This window comes from Oncorhynchus mykiss, chromosome 8, assembly GCF_057628025.1.
Source record: "Oncorhynchus mykiss isolate SJ-2025 chromosome 8, ASM5762802v1, whole genome shotgun sequence".
Taxonomy (NCBI): Eukaryota; Metazoa; Chordata; class Actinopteri; order Salmoniformes; family Salmonidae; genus Oncorhynchus; species Oncorhynchus mykiss.
In genome coordinates, this window is record NC_143029.1 from 56,122,629 (window position 1) to 56,142,447 (window position 19,819).

Sequence of the window (19,819 nt, forward strand, 5' to 3'; positions counted from 1 at the left end):
GCATAATTTGAAAGGAAACACTTTGAAACTTGTGGAAATATTAAATTAATGTAGGAGAATATAACACATTAGATCTGGTAAAAGATAATACATTATCTTTGAAATGCGAGGGAAAGGCCATAATGTATTATGCCAGCCCAGGTGCAATTTAGATTTTGGCCACTAGATGACAGTAGTGTATGTGTAAAGTTTTAGACTGATCTAATGAACCATTGCATTTCTGTTCAAAATTTTGTATCAAGACTGCCCAAATGTGCCTAATTGGTTTATTAATACATTTTCAAGTTCATAACTGTGCACTCTCCTCAAACAACAGCAGGGTATTCTTTCACTGTAATAGCTACTGTAAATTGGACAGTGCAATTAGATTAACAAGAATTTAAGCTTTCTGCCAATATCAGATATGTCTATGTCCTGGGAAATGTTCTTGTTACAACCTCATGCTAATCACATAAGCCTACGTTAGCTCAACCGTCCCGCGGGGGAACCACCCGATCCTGTAGAGGTTTTAAAAACAGGTAGGCCTCAACACGCACTTATTGTCATGCAACAATTGATACATTGCATTTCACATGATTAAAAGTTTCAACTAAATTACCAAAGTCACTGAAGTTTGGCCTATACATTCCAAAATGATGGTTTATTCACCATTTAAAGGATGCTATTAGGCGGCATTTGCTATGACACAATGACCTGCACCCCTCTGCCCAAAGGTAAATTGAGTAAATTCAATGCAAAAGATCATTAAATATTGAAAACTCAGTGTTAGCATAGCAGGACTTCAGTGAATTAAATCATGTATTGTTCCAAAATCATACTTTTTACCAATGTCTTGGTAAAAACTTCATACATTGGTCAAACGAAAAGAACACCAGTCACACTCGGAGATACATTTTAGGACATGTGTAATCTAGGCCAGCTAGGCTAGCACACTATACTATAATTTTTTAAGTGTATTTTGTTGATCCATGCAAAACTAGTCAAATCTGTTTTTCTGCAATTGCATTACAGATGTTATATAGCCCTATCATTTACAACAGTGTAGCCTACTCTAACCTTGGTTAACCCAGAACTAAAGTCTTGTGTAATTGGTCAGATGCTGGATTCTGGGTCCATACGTGTTAAGAGAAGAGATGTATCACTTACAAATTCATAACATATTGTACGAATTGGATGACGTAGTACACTATTGTGCACCATTTTAGGGGACTCTCGAGCACTACTTTCTAAATTACTGGCTGAAATTATACAAAAGCTCTGGAGCATCACGATAAGCCCACTATTATAAATCTTGACCATGAAATGCAATTATATAGTTGAAAAACGACATGTTGAATTACAAAACAATTACATTTACAAAAACTGCACTCAAAACAATTCCTAGAGATATCAAACCGTTTTGTGACAAACATTCAGTATACTGAAGCATGAATCTCTTAATTCAACAAATAATCTGTAGTCAAAATATGAACGCAATCTCTTTCATACACTTTCATACAGAGTTTTCCAGTCTTGAAAAGACTGAAATAGGCAGACCAATTGCTATCAAGTAGACTATGCGGAGAGGAATAGTGGCCAGATGGAGAAAAAGTACTCCATTCGAACTGGTCTATAATGTAACTTAATTGTTGACAGAAAACAATCACTCTGTCTAGGTTCATAATTCTACCTCGCTTTGCGCATCTTGCTCACAATAGCAGCTCTGTGATTGGTCAGGTTGTTTAAGACAAAGCTTTTGTTCAGCATTTTCAGTTTGGCGTTCAGGGCATCTTTACTTCTCTCCCAACAACACTCCCCCTCTTCGTCTTTCTCCTCCCCCTCTCCCTTGTCGTCGTCGTCCTCCTCTTCTTCCAGCTCACTCTCTTCATCGCTGCGTTCATCCTTATCCAGCTAAAAGACACAAAAATATACACACCATGAACACTCATGAAACATGTGATAGGCTACTTGTTTCCTGGACATTTTGTGACCTCATATACTCACTTTGCCCAAGAATAGAAACTTGTTGGCCATCCGTAGGATTAACACAGCCCAGAAGACATGAAGTGCTTGTAGCACCATCAGAAGAAGGTTGAAAAAGTAGTAGCCAGCAAAGGGTTCAAAGACTTCCATGGACAACACAAGAGTTGTGTGGATTATTCTAGAAATCAGGGCAGGGAGGGGAAGAGGAAGCAAGTAATGCAATGATTAGAGTCAATATATCCCAGGTGTAAACCATTATATTCTAAGACATTTTGTTTATTAAATTGTTGCTCCAACAAACATTGTTGTGGATTTGATGGCCAATAAAGTCGATTTGATACAATTAAGTAACCAATGAAAAGCCTTCACTATCAATTACGAATAAATTCACAATTGCACACAACGTTAATGGTATTATAATGTCATGAAAAAACATTTAGAACTAAGAGACACCACTGAGTTGGTCTTACTTGCTGGGAAACACCACCAGGCGTGTCACCAGGAAAACCGCAGCAAAAATGACAAACAACGTGTCGCACGTCTTCCTCCAGCCCGTGCCATAGTTGAACATCTTTGCAGACTGTAAAAACGGTAATATATTCTAAGATGGATCCATAATGCAAACAAATGCTTAACATTGAAATATGTTTCTATTGGAATAAATTAGGCGATGAGGCTAATATGCATGAATGTGCATCACATTCATTACACTTAGCTTTTGGTCTCTTGAATTCTCTCTCTACTGGTGTTGAATTATAATTGACAGACTGGGTCACATTCTTGGCACTACAGGTAAACCAAGGTCACACTAATGTCTGACTATGAATAAGAAGTCTCGTTTATACCTGGTGCTAACATGGGTCCTTTGTCCTGATCTTGCCTACATTCTTTAATTGTGCCCACATCTCCAGAAATGTGTCTACACATGTTTTCCATCCACTGTGTCTGGATTGTGACCAGATTTCCTGGTCCTTCCTTCATGCAAATGATTTCATAGCTATTATTTCAAAGTAATATTTACTTATTGTAAGACACATATTGATTTAACCAGTCAATGGTGCTACCAGTCAAAATGAGAACTTGTTCTCAACTTGCCTACCTGGTTAAATAAAGGTGAAATAAATCAATAAAAAAATAATATTAGAGGGCGGAATAATTATGATTCAAATGGTTTCTCTGTCCATATCTGTCTACACTTGTAAGGTATTCAGACACAATGCATGTCTGACTATCTCCGGGGATGGTTAGGAAGATCTGATCACAATCAGATCACAATGTGTCTTTTGATGGTTTACACCTGTCTAAATACATTTGAAGTAGGACGTTTACATACACCTTAGCCAAATACATTTAAACTCAGTTTTTCACAATTCCTGACATTTAATCCTAGTAACAATTCCCTGTTTTAGGTCGGTTAGGATCACCACTTTATTTTAAGAATGTGAAATGTCAGAATAATAGTAGAGAGAATTATTTATTTCAGCTTTTATTTCTTTCATCACAGTGGGTCAGACGCTTACATACACTCAATTAGTATTTGGTAGCATTGCCTTTAAGTTGTTTAACTTGAGTCAAATATTTTGGGTAGCCATCCACAAGCTTCCCACAATAAGTTGGGTGAATTTTGGCCCATTCCTCCTGACAGAGCTGGTGTAACTTAGTCAGGATTGTAGGCTCCTTGCTCGCACACGCTTTTTCAGTTCTGTCCACAAATGTTCTATGTGATTGAGGTCAGGGCTTTGTGATGGCCACAACTTTGGAAGTATGCTTGGGGTCATTGTCCATTTGGTAGACCCATTTGCGACCAAGCTTTAACTTCCTGACTGATGTCTTGAGATGTTTCTTCAATATATCCACATAATTTTCCTTCCCTCGTGATGCCATCTATTTTGTGAAGTGCACCAGTCCCTCCTGCAGCAAAGCACCCCCACAACATGATGCTGCAACCCCCGTGATTCACGGTTGGGTTGGTGTTCTTCGGCTTGCAAGCGTCCCCCTTTTTCCTCCACACATAACGATGGTCATTATGGCCAAACAGTTCTATGTTTGTTTCATCAGACCAGAGGACATTTCTCCAAAATTTACAAACCAAACCATAGTCTGGCTTTTTTATGGCGGTTTTGGTGCAGTGGCTTCTTCCTTGCTTGAGCGGCCTTTCAGGTTATGTCGATATTGGACTCGTTTTACTGTGGATATAGATACTTTTGTACCTGTTTCCTCCAGCATCTTCACAAGGTCTTTGCTGTTGCTCTGGGATTGATTTGCACTTTTCGCACCAAAGTATGTTCATCTCTAGGAGACAGAACGCGTCGCCTTCCTGAGCGGTATGACGGCTGCGTGGTCCCATGGCGTTTATACTTGCGTACTATTGTTTGTACAGATGAATGTGGTACCTTCAGGCATTTGGAAATTGCTCCCAAGGATGAACCAGATTTGTGGAGGTCTACAATTTTTTTTTTTTTAGGTCTTGACTGATTTCTTTTGATTTTCCAATGATGTCAAGCAAAGAGGCACTGAATTTGAAGGTAGACCTTGAAATACATCCACAGGTACACCTCCAATTGACTCAAATTATGTAAATTAGCCAATCAGAAGCTCAAAAGCCATGACATAATTTTCTGGAATTTTCCAAGCTGTTTAAATGCACAGTCAACTTAGTGTATGTAAACTTCTGACCCACTGGAAATGTGATACAGTGAATTATAAGTTAAATAATCTGTCTGTAAACAATTGTTGGAAAAATTACTTGTGTCATGCACATAGTAATGTCCTAACCGACTTGCCAAAACTATAGTTTGTTAACAAGAAATTTGTGGAGTGATTGAAAAACAAGTTTTAATGACTCCAACCTAAGTGTATGTAAACTTCTGACTTCAACTGTATGTGGGCACAATCAGAATGTGGACAAGATCAGGACATAGGACACAAATTAGAACCAGGTATAAACAGGGCTAGTGAGTCATAAGACATGCCATGCTAATTTGACCATTATGTTCCTCATTGATTGACAAAGTGAGACCAGTGGGGGGGAAAAGAGACATATTCCCAACACGTTAGACAAGCTCTAACCTGTTTAGGTGCAGTACATTTCACCGGTCCCAAGTGAAATACATGGTTTTGAATATCTTAGAACATACAGATTGATGTTTATGGGGAGATTGGCTGGGCTGTGATCCAGCTCTTACCTCTAGGAGGAAGTCAGAGGAGTCGTGAAGCAGCATCACCAGAGTACCTATCCGTACGTAGTTGGAACAGTAGGAGAAACCAAGCAGGAAGATGGTGGCAATGTGGTGAATCACCTGCTCCTTGAAATCCTAGAAATGAGAGAGCTAAGTAGAGTAATGTGATAGCTAAAATGTCAAAAGTACGACTTTGTGTAGTGTACATCCAGAAATGAAGAAACCCTTTCTGGGGAATACCAAATGCTTTGCTATGCCGTATTTGTTCAACATGATCTCAACGACTCGGCAGACCAGGGATTCAATCATTGAAAGACCCTGTTCACCCTTTATTTCTATGAGGAAGAAATGTGAGCTTTGAAGTCGATGATCCATTCACCGGACAGGTCTTTGAGTCTATTGTTAACCGTAGTACAAGTGACATGTACAGTGTCTTTTAAACAGCAGAACAGCCAGTAGAGCTGATCGTGTCTGAAATATGCGGGAGCGGCAAATAATGCCGCACCCCGACCCTTGCCATTCTCTATTAGCCAGTGTGCTAAATAGGGACTGTCATGGTCCTGGCAAGGAAGTGAGGAGCAGGCAGATGAAAGGGACTTACTTTCCTCTTGACGTCCACAGAGACACAGAGAAGCAGGGAGAGGTAGAAGCCCAGCTCCAGCTGGTAGTACCAAAAGTGGGCCCTCTCAATTGGCTGCAGAGGATTTACACATCCTACATTTAGTCATCTCATATGTATATGCTGTATTCTATACCATCTACTGCATCTTGCCTATGCCGCTCGGCCATCGCTCATGCATATAGTTAAATGTACATATTCTTATTCATCCCTTTACATGTGTGTGTGTGGACAAGGTAGCTGTTGTGAATTTGTTAGATTACTTGTTTGATATTACTGCACTGTCGGAACTAGAAGCACAAGCATTTTGCTACACTCGCATTAACGTCTGCTAACCATGTGTATGTGACCAATAAAATTGTATTTGATTTGATTTGAGGATAGGGAAACACAGTGTTAGCCTACAGCATGACTTTGATTGGGTGTAACATATGCACTTCCACTGGCTATGTACCGGTGCTGAATATCAAGGAAAATATACATTTTCATCTGCAAAAAAAAACAAGATTTTAGAACCATAATAGAAAAGGTAAATACAGTAGTTGAATAAGCACACTTGGGATTATACAGTTAAAGTGTACAGAATGTTATTTTTGCTGATGACAATGAGCCGTTGCTCTGAGCTAAGCGTTTTGCGGGGAATGTCTTTGTCCATCACCAAATGAATGGGTAAATTAATGAGTGGGAATTCCAAACCATAATGAACCATACTGTACATCCTCATATTTAGGTAGGGCCGGTGATGTTTTGTTCCATCACGACTATGCACCAAATACCAACACCTGGTTTTTGATTGGATCTAACAGAGAATATTTCCATTGTGTAGTAGGTCATTTCATTGTTGGTATAAGGTTAAGCCTACAGTATGTAATGTACACTAAAGGGACAAAAACAGTACAGAAAAGTACAGTGCCTTCAGAAAGTATTCACACCCCTAAAACTTTTTCCATGTTTTGTTGAGTTACAGCCTGAATTTAAAATGGAATGAATTTAGATTTTGTGTCACTGGCCTACACACAATACCCCATAAATGTCAAAGTGGAATGATGTTTTTTGTCATTTTTCTAATTAAGAACAAATTTAAAGCTGAAATGTCTTAAATCAACAAATATTCAACCCCTTGTTATGGCAAGCCTAAATAAGTTCAGGAGTAAAAATGTGCTTAAAGCGATGCTTCAGGATTCAAAAAAATCTATTTCCCCTGAGTCAGATGAACGTGTGGATACTATGTTTATGTCTCTGCGTGCAGTTTGAAAGAAGTTTCTAACTAGCGCTTGCGGAATTACTAACTAGCGTTAGCGCAATTACTAACTAGCGCTTGCGGAATTACTAACTAGCGTTAGCGCAATTATTAACTAGCGTTAGCACAATAACTGGAAGTCTATGGGTATCTGCTAACTGCTAGGAGGTACCCATAGACTTTCAGTCTTCCAGTCATTGCGCTAATGCTAGTTACCATTGGCTCACAAAACTACCTCTAACTTCCTTCATACTGGACACAGACATAAAAATGGTCTCCAAAAGTTAATATGACTTTGGGGAAGTAGATAAAGGGCACCATTGCCAACATCCCGAAGTGTCCCTTTAACAAGTCACATAATCAGTTGCATGTACTCACTGTGTGCAATACTAGTGTTTAACATGATTATTTTAATGACTACCTCATCTCTGTACCCCAAACATACAATTATCTGTAAGGTCCCTCAGTCAAGCAGTGAATTTCAAACACAGATTCAACACCAAAGACCAGGGAGGTTTTCCAATGCCTCGTAAAGAGGGGCACCTATTGGTAGATGGGTAAAAATCAAAAAGCAGACATTGGATTTTCCTTTGAGTATGGTGAGGTTATTAATTACACTTTGGATGGTGTATCAATACACCCAGTCACTACAAAGATAGGCGTTCTTCCTAACTCAGTTGCCGGAGAGGAAGGAAACCGCTCAGGGATTTCACCATGAGGCCCGGTGACTTTAAAACAGTTACAGTGTTTAATGGCTGTGATAGGAGAAAACTGAGGATGGCTCAACAACATTGTAGTTACTCCACAATACTAACCTAAATTACAGCGTGAAAAGAAGGAAGCCTGTACAGAATACAAATATTCCAAAACATGCAATAATGCCAAAGTAAAACTGCAAAAAATGTATGTTTGGGGAAAATATAACACAACCCATGACTGAGTACCACTCTTCATATTTTCAAGCATGGTGGTGGCTGCATCATGTTATGGGCATGCTTATAATCGGCAAGGACGAGATACATTTTTAAGATAAAATCCTAGAGGAAAACCTGTTTCAGTCTACTTTCCAATAGATACTGGTAGACAAATTCACCTTTCAGCAGGACAATAACCTAAAACACAAGGCCAAATATACATTGGAGTTGCTTACCAAGACAACATTGAATGTTCCCGAGGGGCCTACAATAGTTAGTTTTCACTTAAAGCGACTTGAAAATCTATGGCAAGACTTGAAAATAGCTGTCCAGCATTGATCAACAATCACCTTATCAGAACTTGAAGAATTTAAAAAAGAATGGGCAAATGTTGCACAATCCACATGTGGAAAGCTCTTAGAGACTCACCCAGAAAGACAGCTGTAATCGCTGCCAAAGGTGATTCTAACATGTATTGACTCAGAAGGTTTGAATACTTATCTATATTAGTGAATTTTTCTTCCACTTTGACATGAGTATTTTGTGTAGATCAGCAACAAAAAAACGACAATTAAATTTGTACCACAACAAAATGTTGAAAAGGTCAAGGGGTGTGAATACTTTCTGAAGACATATGCATATTTGTGCTCTCTAAGTTAAAAGCTAGAGGGTTATAAAGGTAGAGGGTATAGACATGGATTGAAGGGAAAACAGAACATGTGAGCTTACTTGTTGTGGATATCCTGTCCAGCATTCTCTCTGGTCCCAAAACCAGGATTTCTAAAGGGAAAGGAGGTAAACAAGTTTCTCATGGAGATGATGCCCATGTGACCTGAACAGACCTAGGTTCAAAAAGTATTTACGGTATTTAAATTACTTTCAAAGACATGTGGAAGTAAGTATTTTGATATTTTGTATTTGAAAACACAAGTAGTTATATATTTGTTTTATTTAAAAAAATATATAACATTTGATTTGATATTAGAATGTATTTGGAAATAGACTTGGAAAGTAATGGCAGGTATTTGAAAAAACTCAAATACACATATGTACGTACTCCCATGCATTTGAACCAGGTCTGATTGGTTTTGAAATAATATATTTGGAAATAAGTATTTGAACATTCTTTCAGATAGTAGGCTGTTTATTGGAAAGTAATTGAAAATACTTCCAACAGAAGTAGTTGTTTCGGGCCACATTATTTGAAAATGCTCAAAGTATATAAATTACACATAATCAAATACACATGTATTTGAACGTATTTCTGAAGGGTTGTGATTCATACTAATACCCACATTGATCAAAGTTGCGAGTCCAGCTAGGAACGCTATGAGGTAGAAGAAAAATCTCCAACTGCAAAATGACACAGGTTTTAGTTACAATTTAAAGGGCAATTCCGCCACTTTTCAACCATCATATCAATTCATCATATCCAGCACCAACCCAGTGTCTACATACAGTACCAGTCAAATGTTTGGACACACCTACTCATTCAAGGGTTTTTCTTTATTTTGACTACATTGTAGAATAATAGTGAAGACGTAAACTATGCAATAACACAAATGGAATCATGTAGTAACCAAAAAAGTGTTAAATAAATATAAATATATTTTACATTTTAGATTCTTCAAGTAGCCAACCTTTTCCTTGATGACAGCTTTGCACACTCTTGGCATTCTCTCAACCAGCTTAATGAGGAATGCTTTGCCAACAGTCTTGAAGGAGTTCCCACATATGCTGCGCACTTGTTGGCTGCTTTTCCTTCACTCTGCGGTCCAACTCATCCCAAACCATCGCAATTGGGTTGAGGTCGGGTGATTGTGGAGGCCTCGTCATCTGATGCAGCACTCAATCACTCTCCTTGGTCAAATAGCCCTTACACAGCCTGGATGTGTGTTTTGGGTCATTGTCTTGTTGAAAAACAAATGATAGTCCCACTAAGCGCAAACCAGATGGGATGTCGTATCGCAGCAGAAGGCTATGGTAGCCCTGCTGGTTAAGTGTGCCTTGAAGTCTAAATAAATCACAGACTGTATCACCAGAAAAGCACCATCACACCTCCTCCTCCATGCTTCACGGTGGGAACCACACATGCAGAGATCATTCGTTCCCCTACTCTGCGTCTCACAAAGACACGGCGGTTGGTAGCAAAAATCTCAAATTTGGACTCGTCAGACCAAAGGATACATTTCCACCGGTCTAATGTCTTTTTTATTAGATTTTTTATTTCACCTTTATTTAACCAGGTAGACAAGTTCTCATCTACAACTGCGACCTGGCCAAGATAAAGCAAAGCAGTTTGACAAATACAACAACACAGAGTTACACATGGAGTAAACAAACATACAGTCAATAATAAAGTAGAAAAACAAATCTATATACAAAGTGTGCAAATGAGGTGAGATAGGCGAGGTAAGGCAATAAATAGGCCATGGCGGCGAAGTAAATACAATATAGCAATTAAACACTGGAATGGTAGATGTGCACTAGATGAAAGTGCAAGTAGAAATACTGGGGTGCAAAGGAGCAAGATAAATAAATAAATACAATAGGGGATGAGGTAGTTGTTTGGGCTATTTACAGATGGGCTATGTACAGGTGCAGTGATCTGTGAGCTGCTCTGACAGCTGGTGCTTAAAGCTAGTGAGGGAGATAAGTGTCTCCAGTTTCAATGATTTTTGTAGTTCGTTCCAGTCATTGGCAGCAGAGAACTGGAAGGAGAGACGGCCAAAGGAGGAATTGGCTTTAGGGGTGACCAGTGAGATATACCTGCTGGAGCGCGTGCTACAGGTGGGTGCTGCTATGGTGACCAGCGAGCTGAGATAAGGCGGGGCTTTACCTAGCAGGGTCTATGTCCCTTGCTCATGTTTCTTGGCACAAGCACATCTCTTCTTCTTATTGGTGTCCTTTAGAGGTGGATTCTTTGCAGTAATTCGACCACAAAGGCCTGATTCACGCAGTCTCCTCTGAACAGTTGTGGTTTAGATGTGTCTGTTACTTGAACTCTGAAGCATTTATTTGGGCTGCAATTTCTGAGGTGCAGTTAACTCTAATGAACTTATCCTTTGCAGCAGAGGTAACTCTGGGTATTGCTTTCCTGTGGCAGTCCTCATGAGAGCCAGTTTCATCATAGCACTTGATGGTTTTACGACTGCACTTGAAGAAACTTTCAAAGTTCTTGACATTTTCCAGATTTATGTCTTAAAGTAATGATGGACTGTCATTTCTCTTTGCTTATTTGAGCTGTTCTTGCCATAATATGGACTTTGTCTTTTACCAAATAGGGCTATCTTCTGTATACCACCTCTACTTTGTCACAACACAACTGATTGGCTCAAACGCATTAAGAAGGAAAGAAATTCCACAAATAAACTTTTAACAAGGCACTCCTGTTAATTGAAATGCATTCCAGGTGACTACCTCATGAAGCTGGTTTAGAATGCCAAGAGTGTGCAAAGCTGTTATCATGGCAAAGGGTGAGTACTTTGAAGAATCTCGAAAAATAAAATATATTTTGATTTGTTTAAATCTTTTTGACTGGTACTGTATGTGAAAACAGTGCATTTCTATGATCTGTGGTTAAACAGATAAGAAAGTTCCTCACAGGGTAGGATTAAAAGTAATTAAACAGTGATTTAAAAAAAATATATATATATATAAAGTCATCGGGTAGAGCTTTTTAACTTTATATATTTCTTTCTACAAAAGGTAGAAATATTGCCGTTTTCACATATGTAGACACTGGTATTGTGCTGGAGATAATGAAAATGTTGAAAAGTGGTGGAATTGCCCCTTAAAGTCTTACAACTTGAGCTGCGTTGGCAACATGAAAGTGGAATGACATCAAACTTCATTGAATTTTACAGTCCTTTTCCGGATAACCAGGTCTTCATTGTAAAATAAACAAGAATTTGTTCTCAACTGACTGGTTAAATGAAGGTTATATTAAATTATAGGGGGAAAAAATGGTCATACAAGTGAATGAAGCTAAATGAAAGTGCAAAAAGCCTTTGCTTAGTAAAGACGGGGCTTACCAAGCCTCGCAGAACCTCTTGGTGTAGCTGGGCCTGTCGTGGTTTCTGCGGTGACGGAACCAGGTCTCAATTTGTCTCTGGGTTTTATCACATTGTGCCATTAGACTGATGATATCACTCTAAATATAAAGGATATAGACAGAACATTACTACAGCTGTAAATATACTACAGCTCTCGCTAAAAGTCATTATTTATTCGTCCAATATGTCCAAACCTATTTGTAATCTGTTACTATTCCAATGTAGTTACACAGTAACTTAATTCTGTGGTTATGCACCTGTATCAACATTTCCCAGGAACTCGTAGAGCAGGATGCTTGTGCACGATCTACTTCACTATCATAGCAGGCATGTCCCCGTCACCCTTCTATTCCCACAGTGCAAACACTTCCAGCAGCTATGTTGACGTAAGAGACCGAGACCGGCACATACCATTGTCAGAGTTTGATGTCTCTGGACACTAACCTGAGATGGTTGTCGGTTTTGTTGGGTGTAGAATGACTCGAGCTTTGTGGCGGGAGCGACAGCCATGCGTAATCGGTTCCTCAGCCCCACACATCTGCCCAAAGGGGGAGCCACAACCCTAGCGGTGAGGAAAACATACACGCAAATGTTGACCTTAGTATTACTAATGACAATATAGGTGTGTTTCTATAGTTCTTTGTTAATCTATACATGATGTGTGTGTGTGTGTACTATACAGAATAGCTGTGCTTGTCTTTTATTAATTATTATTATTATTGTGTATCCTGTACGTACGACTAATAACACTTTAACTTAAAACTTGTCTGTGTTTTGCCATAATAACCTCTTTAAGCCATTTGTTAGGCCAGAGAAAGCTTACGGGGGATCTGTCGGGTTACCTTAGGACACGGCTGCTGTAGCAACAGAGCCCGTCCTCTCTCCTCTCTACCTGCTGCTGCTCTTCTCTTTCAGCAAAGTGCTGACACCTGCTCCCTCTACTATTCCCAACTGGCCTACGCTACCGCCAACAACACCCGCCAACAACACCCGCAGGCATACAGGGCAGGGCAACCAACAATACAGCCTCCACCTGTGCGGATTTCATTTCACTGCTACTGTTTGTTGTCGGGTGATGTTGCATGACAAGACCTCATCGGGAATTCAATCAAACCCGTGCTGCGGAACAGTCCCACTGTGGAAAGATCATGCTATTCTTCAGCTCTAAAAATACTTGATGCCATTACTCGAACATTTTCACTCTTTCCCTTGATTTCAGTGAAAGGGTGCAGTTTCACATTTCTGTGCAATCAGATTGTTCCATTGTGTGAGCTGAATCTTCCCCTTTTTACAAGTCACTGATTCATATTTCAGACACACATTCTTGTTGATTACTGGCCAAAGTATTGTTGCAAACGAAGATCGTATCCAAGATGTGGTCCATACAGTAGTTCCAAAAAAGTTACCTGTCAAATACTAGACGGAGGACAATGAACCCCAGAGCCAGAGGCAAGGCGAACAGCAGGTCACGGGGTCGCGGACACTCCTGCATCTGCTCCATGTCTCTCCAGGTGATCCCAGGAGGCAGCCAGTACTCATGCCTCCACAGATCTGGCAGGAGGTCCATGCTGGATGAAGGCGTGAAGAGGGATAAGTGGCTTAATGATATATAATTGATTTGAGTTGAATTTGTGAATCGTGGATGTCAGTGTGACAGTGTGACTATGCTCTGAATGCTTCTTAATCAGATAACATTTTTGTGTCATCTTTACGATAAGGTTGACATAGCAGGTAATATGTGTAGTACCAGCAATACATTTCGGTCATTCCATGAAATTAGTCCCTTTTGATATTATAAGTAGAAATTGTACACGAGTAATGAATTGTAAAAGCCTGTTATATTAAATGAAGTGCCCTTTAATATAGATCACATGGAAAATTCAATACATCTGATTTTTAACATAGACTTACTTAAGTGCCAAGATTCAGCCTTTTGACATGTCCCTCTGTGCACTCTGTGACTCCTAGGAAGAGTTTTATCTGCATAACCTCAAAATGTCTCCAATTTTTCACCATCCTGTCACAAGGGGATTTATGGCTGATTTAAGATGAAATCATCAACCCTGTTACTTTAATTGGCACCTAATAAGGACTTACATAGTAGGAAAACATGTATTTTATTAAGCTAAATATGTGCTCTTCATCACAGAATGTTAAAATTACAAACATTAGGAACACCTTCCTAATACTGAGTCGCACCCCCCCCCCCCCCCCCTTTTTGCCTTCAGCCTCAATTCGTCATGGACTCTACAAGGTGTCGAAAACGTTCCACAGAGATGCTGGCCCATGTTGACTCCAATACTTCCCACAGTTGTGTCAAGTTGGCTGGATGTCCTTTGGGTGGTGGACCATTCTTGAGTGTGAAAAACCCAGCAGCGTTACAGTTTTTGACACAAACCGGTATGCCTGGCACCTACTGCCATATCCTGTTGAAAGGCACTTAAATCTTTTGTCTAGCCATTTCACTTTCCGAATGGCACACATACACAATCCATGTCTCAATGCTTAAAAATCATTCTTTAACCTGACTCCTCCCCTTTATCTACACTAATTGAAGTGGATTTAACAAGTGACATCAATAAGGGATCACAGCTTTTACCTGGATTCACCTGGTCAGTCGATGTCACGGAAAGAGCAGGTGTTCCTAATGTTTTGTATACTCAGTGTATGTACACAGCATATCAATAAGCAAGACAGGCAGTCAATAGCGATTTAATGTGCAAACATTGGCTATTGGGAAGCAGAGTTCCTCTTTCAGCCACTCTGGCTATATGTCAGCCACAGGAGATTGGTGGCACCTTAATGGGGGAGGACGGGCTTGTGGTAAATGGCTGGAGCGGAGTCAGTGGAATGGTGTCAAATACCGTTCCAGCCATTATTATGAGCCGTCCTCCCCTCAGCAGCCTCCACTGATGGCAGCATTTCTATGAAGATTACATCACACAAAAACTCTGGTAGATTTGTCCCAAAGCAATGTGTAGACTGTGTCTTGCTTGTGCTACGGCATTACAGTACCAGTCAAAAGTTTGGACAGACCTACTCATTCAAGGGTTTTTCTTAATTTTTTACTATTTTCTACATTGTAGAATAATAGTGAAGACATCAAAATAATGAAATAACACATATGGAATCATGTAGTAACCAAAAGGTGTTAAACAAATCTAAATATATTTTATGTTTTAGATTATTCAAGTAGCCACCCGTTGCCTTGATGACAGCTTTGCACACTTTTGACAAGCTTCACCTGGAATGCTTTTCCAACAGTCTTGAAGGAGTGCCCACATATGCTGAGCACTTGTTGGCTGCTTTTCATCCCAAATCATCTCAATCGCTTGATGGTTTTTGCGACTGCACTTGAGGAAACTTGAAATTTTCCTGATTGACTGACATTCATGTCTTAAAGTAATGAGCGACTGTTGTTTCTCTTTGCTTATTTGAGCTGTTCTTGCCATAATATGGACTTGGTATTTTACTAAATAGGGCTATCTTCTGTATACCACCTCTACCTTGTCACAAGACAACTGATTGGCTCAAATGCATGAAGAAGGAAAGAAATTCCACAAATGAACTTTTAACAAGGCACGCCATTCCAAGTGACTACCTCATGAAGCTGGTTGAGAGAATGCCAAGAGTGTGTAAAGCTGTCATCAAGGCAAAGGGGGCAACTTTGAAGAATCTCAAATATAAAATATATTTGTATTTGATTAACACTTTTTGTTGGGGTTACTACATGATTCCATGTGTTATTTCATAGTTTTGATGTCTTCACTATTATTATACAATGTAGAAAATAGAACACATCTGAAAAACCCTTGAATGAGTAGGTGTGTCCAAACTGTTGACTGGTACTGTGTACTCTGGGGGGAAATGTTCATTCAAATTGCCACCAAGTTTTTATTTCAGCTGTTCAGAAATAGGAGGCAGAAACAGGCTACATCATACATCAATGTCCATCAAATTGGTTGACGGTTCAGAAGAGGGTGAGTAAAAACAGAAACTTGAATGTCTCTGCCTTTAAAAAAAAGTACATTTCAACACTATGAGGTCGAAATGACACGCTGAAATTCTGAAAATGATGATGATGTCCTTTTTGTGTAAGAGCTGTTAGAAGAAAATTCTGTAATTTCAGTCTGCTCAGGTGGGATGGAACTTTTGGCCCCACATCATGACGTCACAATGTGAACTGATTATAATAGACCCGAGACATGTACTGTATAGAGCGTTTGGCCAATGCAGTTTCTGTCGGACTTTTCAGAGATGGCCACTTTCTCCTCCACAGCCATTGCTAAGCGTGTGCTCTCTATTTCGGAGACTTTTCCAAACATTTTAAGATGTCCAGTGAAAGCAGACTTGGATACACATTGTCCTGAATGCTAATCAATAAAAAAATGTCTGTTAAATTCACTGTTCTGTTTTGCTTGTTTACAGTGGTTCAATTCATTTTGTCAGAGGCACTCTCATATTGTTAGGTCACCAACATTTTTAGAATAAAGGCACTAACATGGCAGCTGTTTTAAACTTGGCTGAACTCTCTCTCTCTATATATATATATATATATACACAGTTGAAGTCGGACGTTTACATACACCTTAGCCAAATACATTTAAACTCAGTTTTTCACAATTCCTGACATTTAATCCTAGTAAATTCCCTGTTTTAGGTCAGTTAGGATCACCACTTTATTTTAAGAATGTGAAATGTCAGAATAAAAGTAGAGAGAATGATTTATTTCAGCTTTTATTTCTTTCATCACATTCCCAGTGGGTCAGAAGTTTACATACATTCAATTAGTATTTGGTAGCATTGCCTTTAAATTGTTTAACTTGGGTCAAATGTTTCAGGTAGCCTTCCACAAGAAGTTGGGTGAATTTTGGCCCATTCCTACTGACAGAGCTGGTGTAACTGAGTCAGGTTTGTAGGCCTCCTTGCTCACAAACACTTTTTCAGTTCTGCCCACAAATTTTCCATAGGATTTTTATTTTATTTATTTGACCTTTATTTAACGAGGCAATGATGGCCTAGGAGCAGTGGGTTAACTGCCTGTTCAAGGGCAGAATGACAGCTCGGGGATTTGAACTTGCAACCTTCCGGTTACTAGCCCAATGCTTTAACCACTAGGCTACCCTGGTGCCCCAAGATTGAGGTCAGGGCTTTGTGATGGCCACTCCAATACCTTGACTTTGTTGTCCTTAAGCCATTTTGCCACAACTTTGGAAGTATGCTTGGGGTCATTGTCCATTTGGAAGACCCATTTGCGACCAAGCTTTAACTTCCTGACTGATGTCTTGAGATGTTGCTTCAATATATCCACATAATTGTACTCCCTCATGATGCCATCTATTTTGTGAAGTGCACCAGTCCCTCCTGCAGCAAAGCACCCCCACAACATGATGCTGCAACCCCCGTGATTCACGGTTGGGTTGGTGTTCTTCGGCTTGCAAGCGTCCCCCTTTTTCCTCCACACATAACCATGGTCATTATGGCCATCAGAACAGAGGACATTTCTCTAAAAGTATGCTCTTTGTCCCCATGTGCAGTTGCAAAATGTAGTCTGGCTTTTTTATGGCGGTTTTGGAGCAGTGGCTTCTTCCTTGCTGAGGTTTCAGGTTATGTCGATATAGGACTCGTTTTACTGTGGATATAGATACTTTTGTACCTGTTTCCTCCAGCATCTTCACAAGGTATTTTGCTGTTGCTCTGGGATTGATTTGCCCTTTTTCGCACCAAAGTATTTTCATCTCTAGGAGACAGAACGTGTCTCCTTCCTGAACGGTATGACGGCTGTGTGGTCCCATGGTGTTTATACTTGCGTACTATTGTTTGTACAGATGAATGTGGTACCTTCAGGCGTTTAGTAATTGCTCCCAAGGATATACCAGACTTGTGGAGGTCTACAAATGTTTTTCTGATTTATTTTGATTTTCCAATGATGTCAAGCAAAGAGGCACTGAGTTTGAAGGTAGGCCTTGAAATACATCCACAGGTACACCTCCAATTGACTCAAATTATGTCAATTAGCCTATCAGAAACTTCTAAAACCATGACATCATTTTCTGAAAATGTTCAAGCTGTTTAAAGGCACAGTCAACTTAGTGCATGTAAACTTCTGACCCACTGGAATTGTGATACAGTGAATTATAAGCGAAATAATCTATCTGTAAACAATTGTTGGAAAAATTACTTGTGTCATGCACAAAGTAGATGTCCCAGCCGACATGCCAAAACTATAGTTTGTTAACAAGACATTTGTGAAGTGGTTGAAAAACAAGTTTTAATAACTCCAACCAAAGTGTATGTAAACTTCCGACTTCAAATGTATGACTCTGTAATAGACCAGTGTTTGTTCATTTGGGTAAGGGGGTGGGCTCTATGCCATCATATCAGCCAATCAGGGATGTGTATGTAAATATCTTCACATTTGTTTCCAAATACCCACATGATCAGACTGAGCATTTCAAGGGCCAAAGGAGGCTCAGGGAAATAAATTATTTTTAAAAATACATATTTTGGAGTTATTTTCATTAAATAAGCACACACATTGATTTATTAGACAAAGTGATGATTAAAAAATAAAATTACAAAGACTGCATGGGGGCTTTAATAATGAAAAACCCATCAGAATTGCTGAAAAGTTAGGCTACAGTGTGAGGATGTTAATCATGTGATCATGAGAAACAATAATCTTTGTGGGGGGAAAGTGTATAATTCAATTAATTAACGAGATCAATGCATTTTGTTATTTTAATGGAAAGTCAAATAGGCAACACTATTTCACCTGGTTGACCTGTATCAAAATATATATGAATTATCTATCTTAACTTGTTGACGGTTGATTCTATACAAATAACATACCATTTATATTGAGAACTAATAGTTTAGGTAAAAACGGTTGCAACAAGAACAGTTATAACGACCTACCTGTCGGAGCTTGGCTGGAGTAATTGAGGATACGTTGCCAAATAAAAAGACGAATCAGCAATTAATCCATCCAGCAGCGAGTTTTCCCTCTCTCTTTTCTTTGTAAAACTCCGTCGGGGATCAATTGAAGATCCAACTGCGCTGTGCCCTTTGATTCCACTGATGCCAAAACAGCGTTTGCGATTTAGCAAAAGGGGTGTGTTCAGTGTGCGAAAGTTTTTAAGCTCCACTGAGGAACGAAGACCAGAAGAAAAAACGGTCATGGTTTTATGGCTCCATTTTTTAAAAGGTGCTCTGCTTAAATTCCTCTCCCTAACCACCAGGTAAAAAAATGTGTCTATCTACCAGTAATTGAAATGTGACTGAAAATGACCATATAGAATATTGATGGCTATATGCTTACGGTATAACTTGTTTGAGTATAGCACTTTGTCCATCTTTGAATCGAGGCCAAATGTAATGTCAGTGTGCTACTTGACCATTGTGTGACACAGAAGTTAAATTATTTAGTGCCTGTATGGAGTTCTTTTGTATTGTTCATGCATGAACGTTATCCTTTTTACATCAGCAGATGGCACAAAGTGCTATTCAGAAACCCTGGCTAAAACCCCAAATAGGAAGCAATGCAGATGTAGGTGCACGGAGGCTAAGAAAAACTCCCTAGAAAGGCAGGAACCTAGGAAGAAACTTAGAGAGGAACCAGGCTCTGAGTCTTCAACACGCATGTAAATGAAACCTCTCAGCTAAGGAATGTGTTGTGAGGTCACAAGTTTAGTGATCTAATAAATATATTATTTTGGAGAAGCAGGGACCATTTCGCTCTCTGTCTCCAAACACAGGTTACATTTTGAATTTCTCCAGTGCTACTGAAAATCTATTCCATCTGGGAAATAACTAGTATCGTACGAACCATTCTGATCTTGCAAGCTTAC

General features: G+C 39.4%; 1 protein-coding gene across 1 annotated transcript; it reads right to left on the minus strand.

Annotated features, from left to right (window-relative positions):
• Positions 1-607: 607 nt before the first annotated feature.
• LOC110530140 (ceramide synthase 2-like) lies at positions 608-19,076 on the minus strand. The gene is made up of 11 exons (XM_021612982.3): positions 18,888-19,076; positions 13,376-13,537; positions 12,414-12,531; positions 11,949-12,067; positions 9,210-9,267; positions 8,644-8,694; positions 5,743-5,835; positions 5,148-5,276; positions 2,433-2,542; positions 1,984-2,140; positions 608-1,890 (listed from the first exon to the last, which is right to left on the minus strand). Exons 2-11 carry the CDS (start codon positions 13,534-13,536, stop codon positions 1,666-1,668), a joined length of 1,221 nt encoding a protein of 406 aa, XP_021468657.3. The 5' UTR covers position 13,537; positions 18,888-19,076; the 3' UTR covers positions 608-1,665.
• Positions 19,077-19,819: the final 743 nt, after the last annotated feature.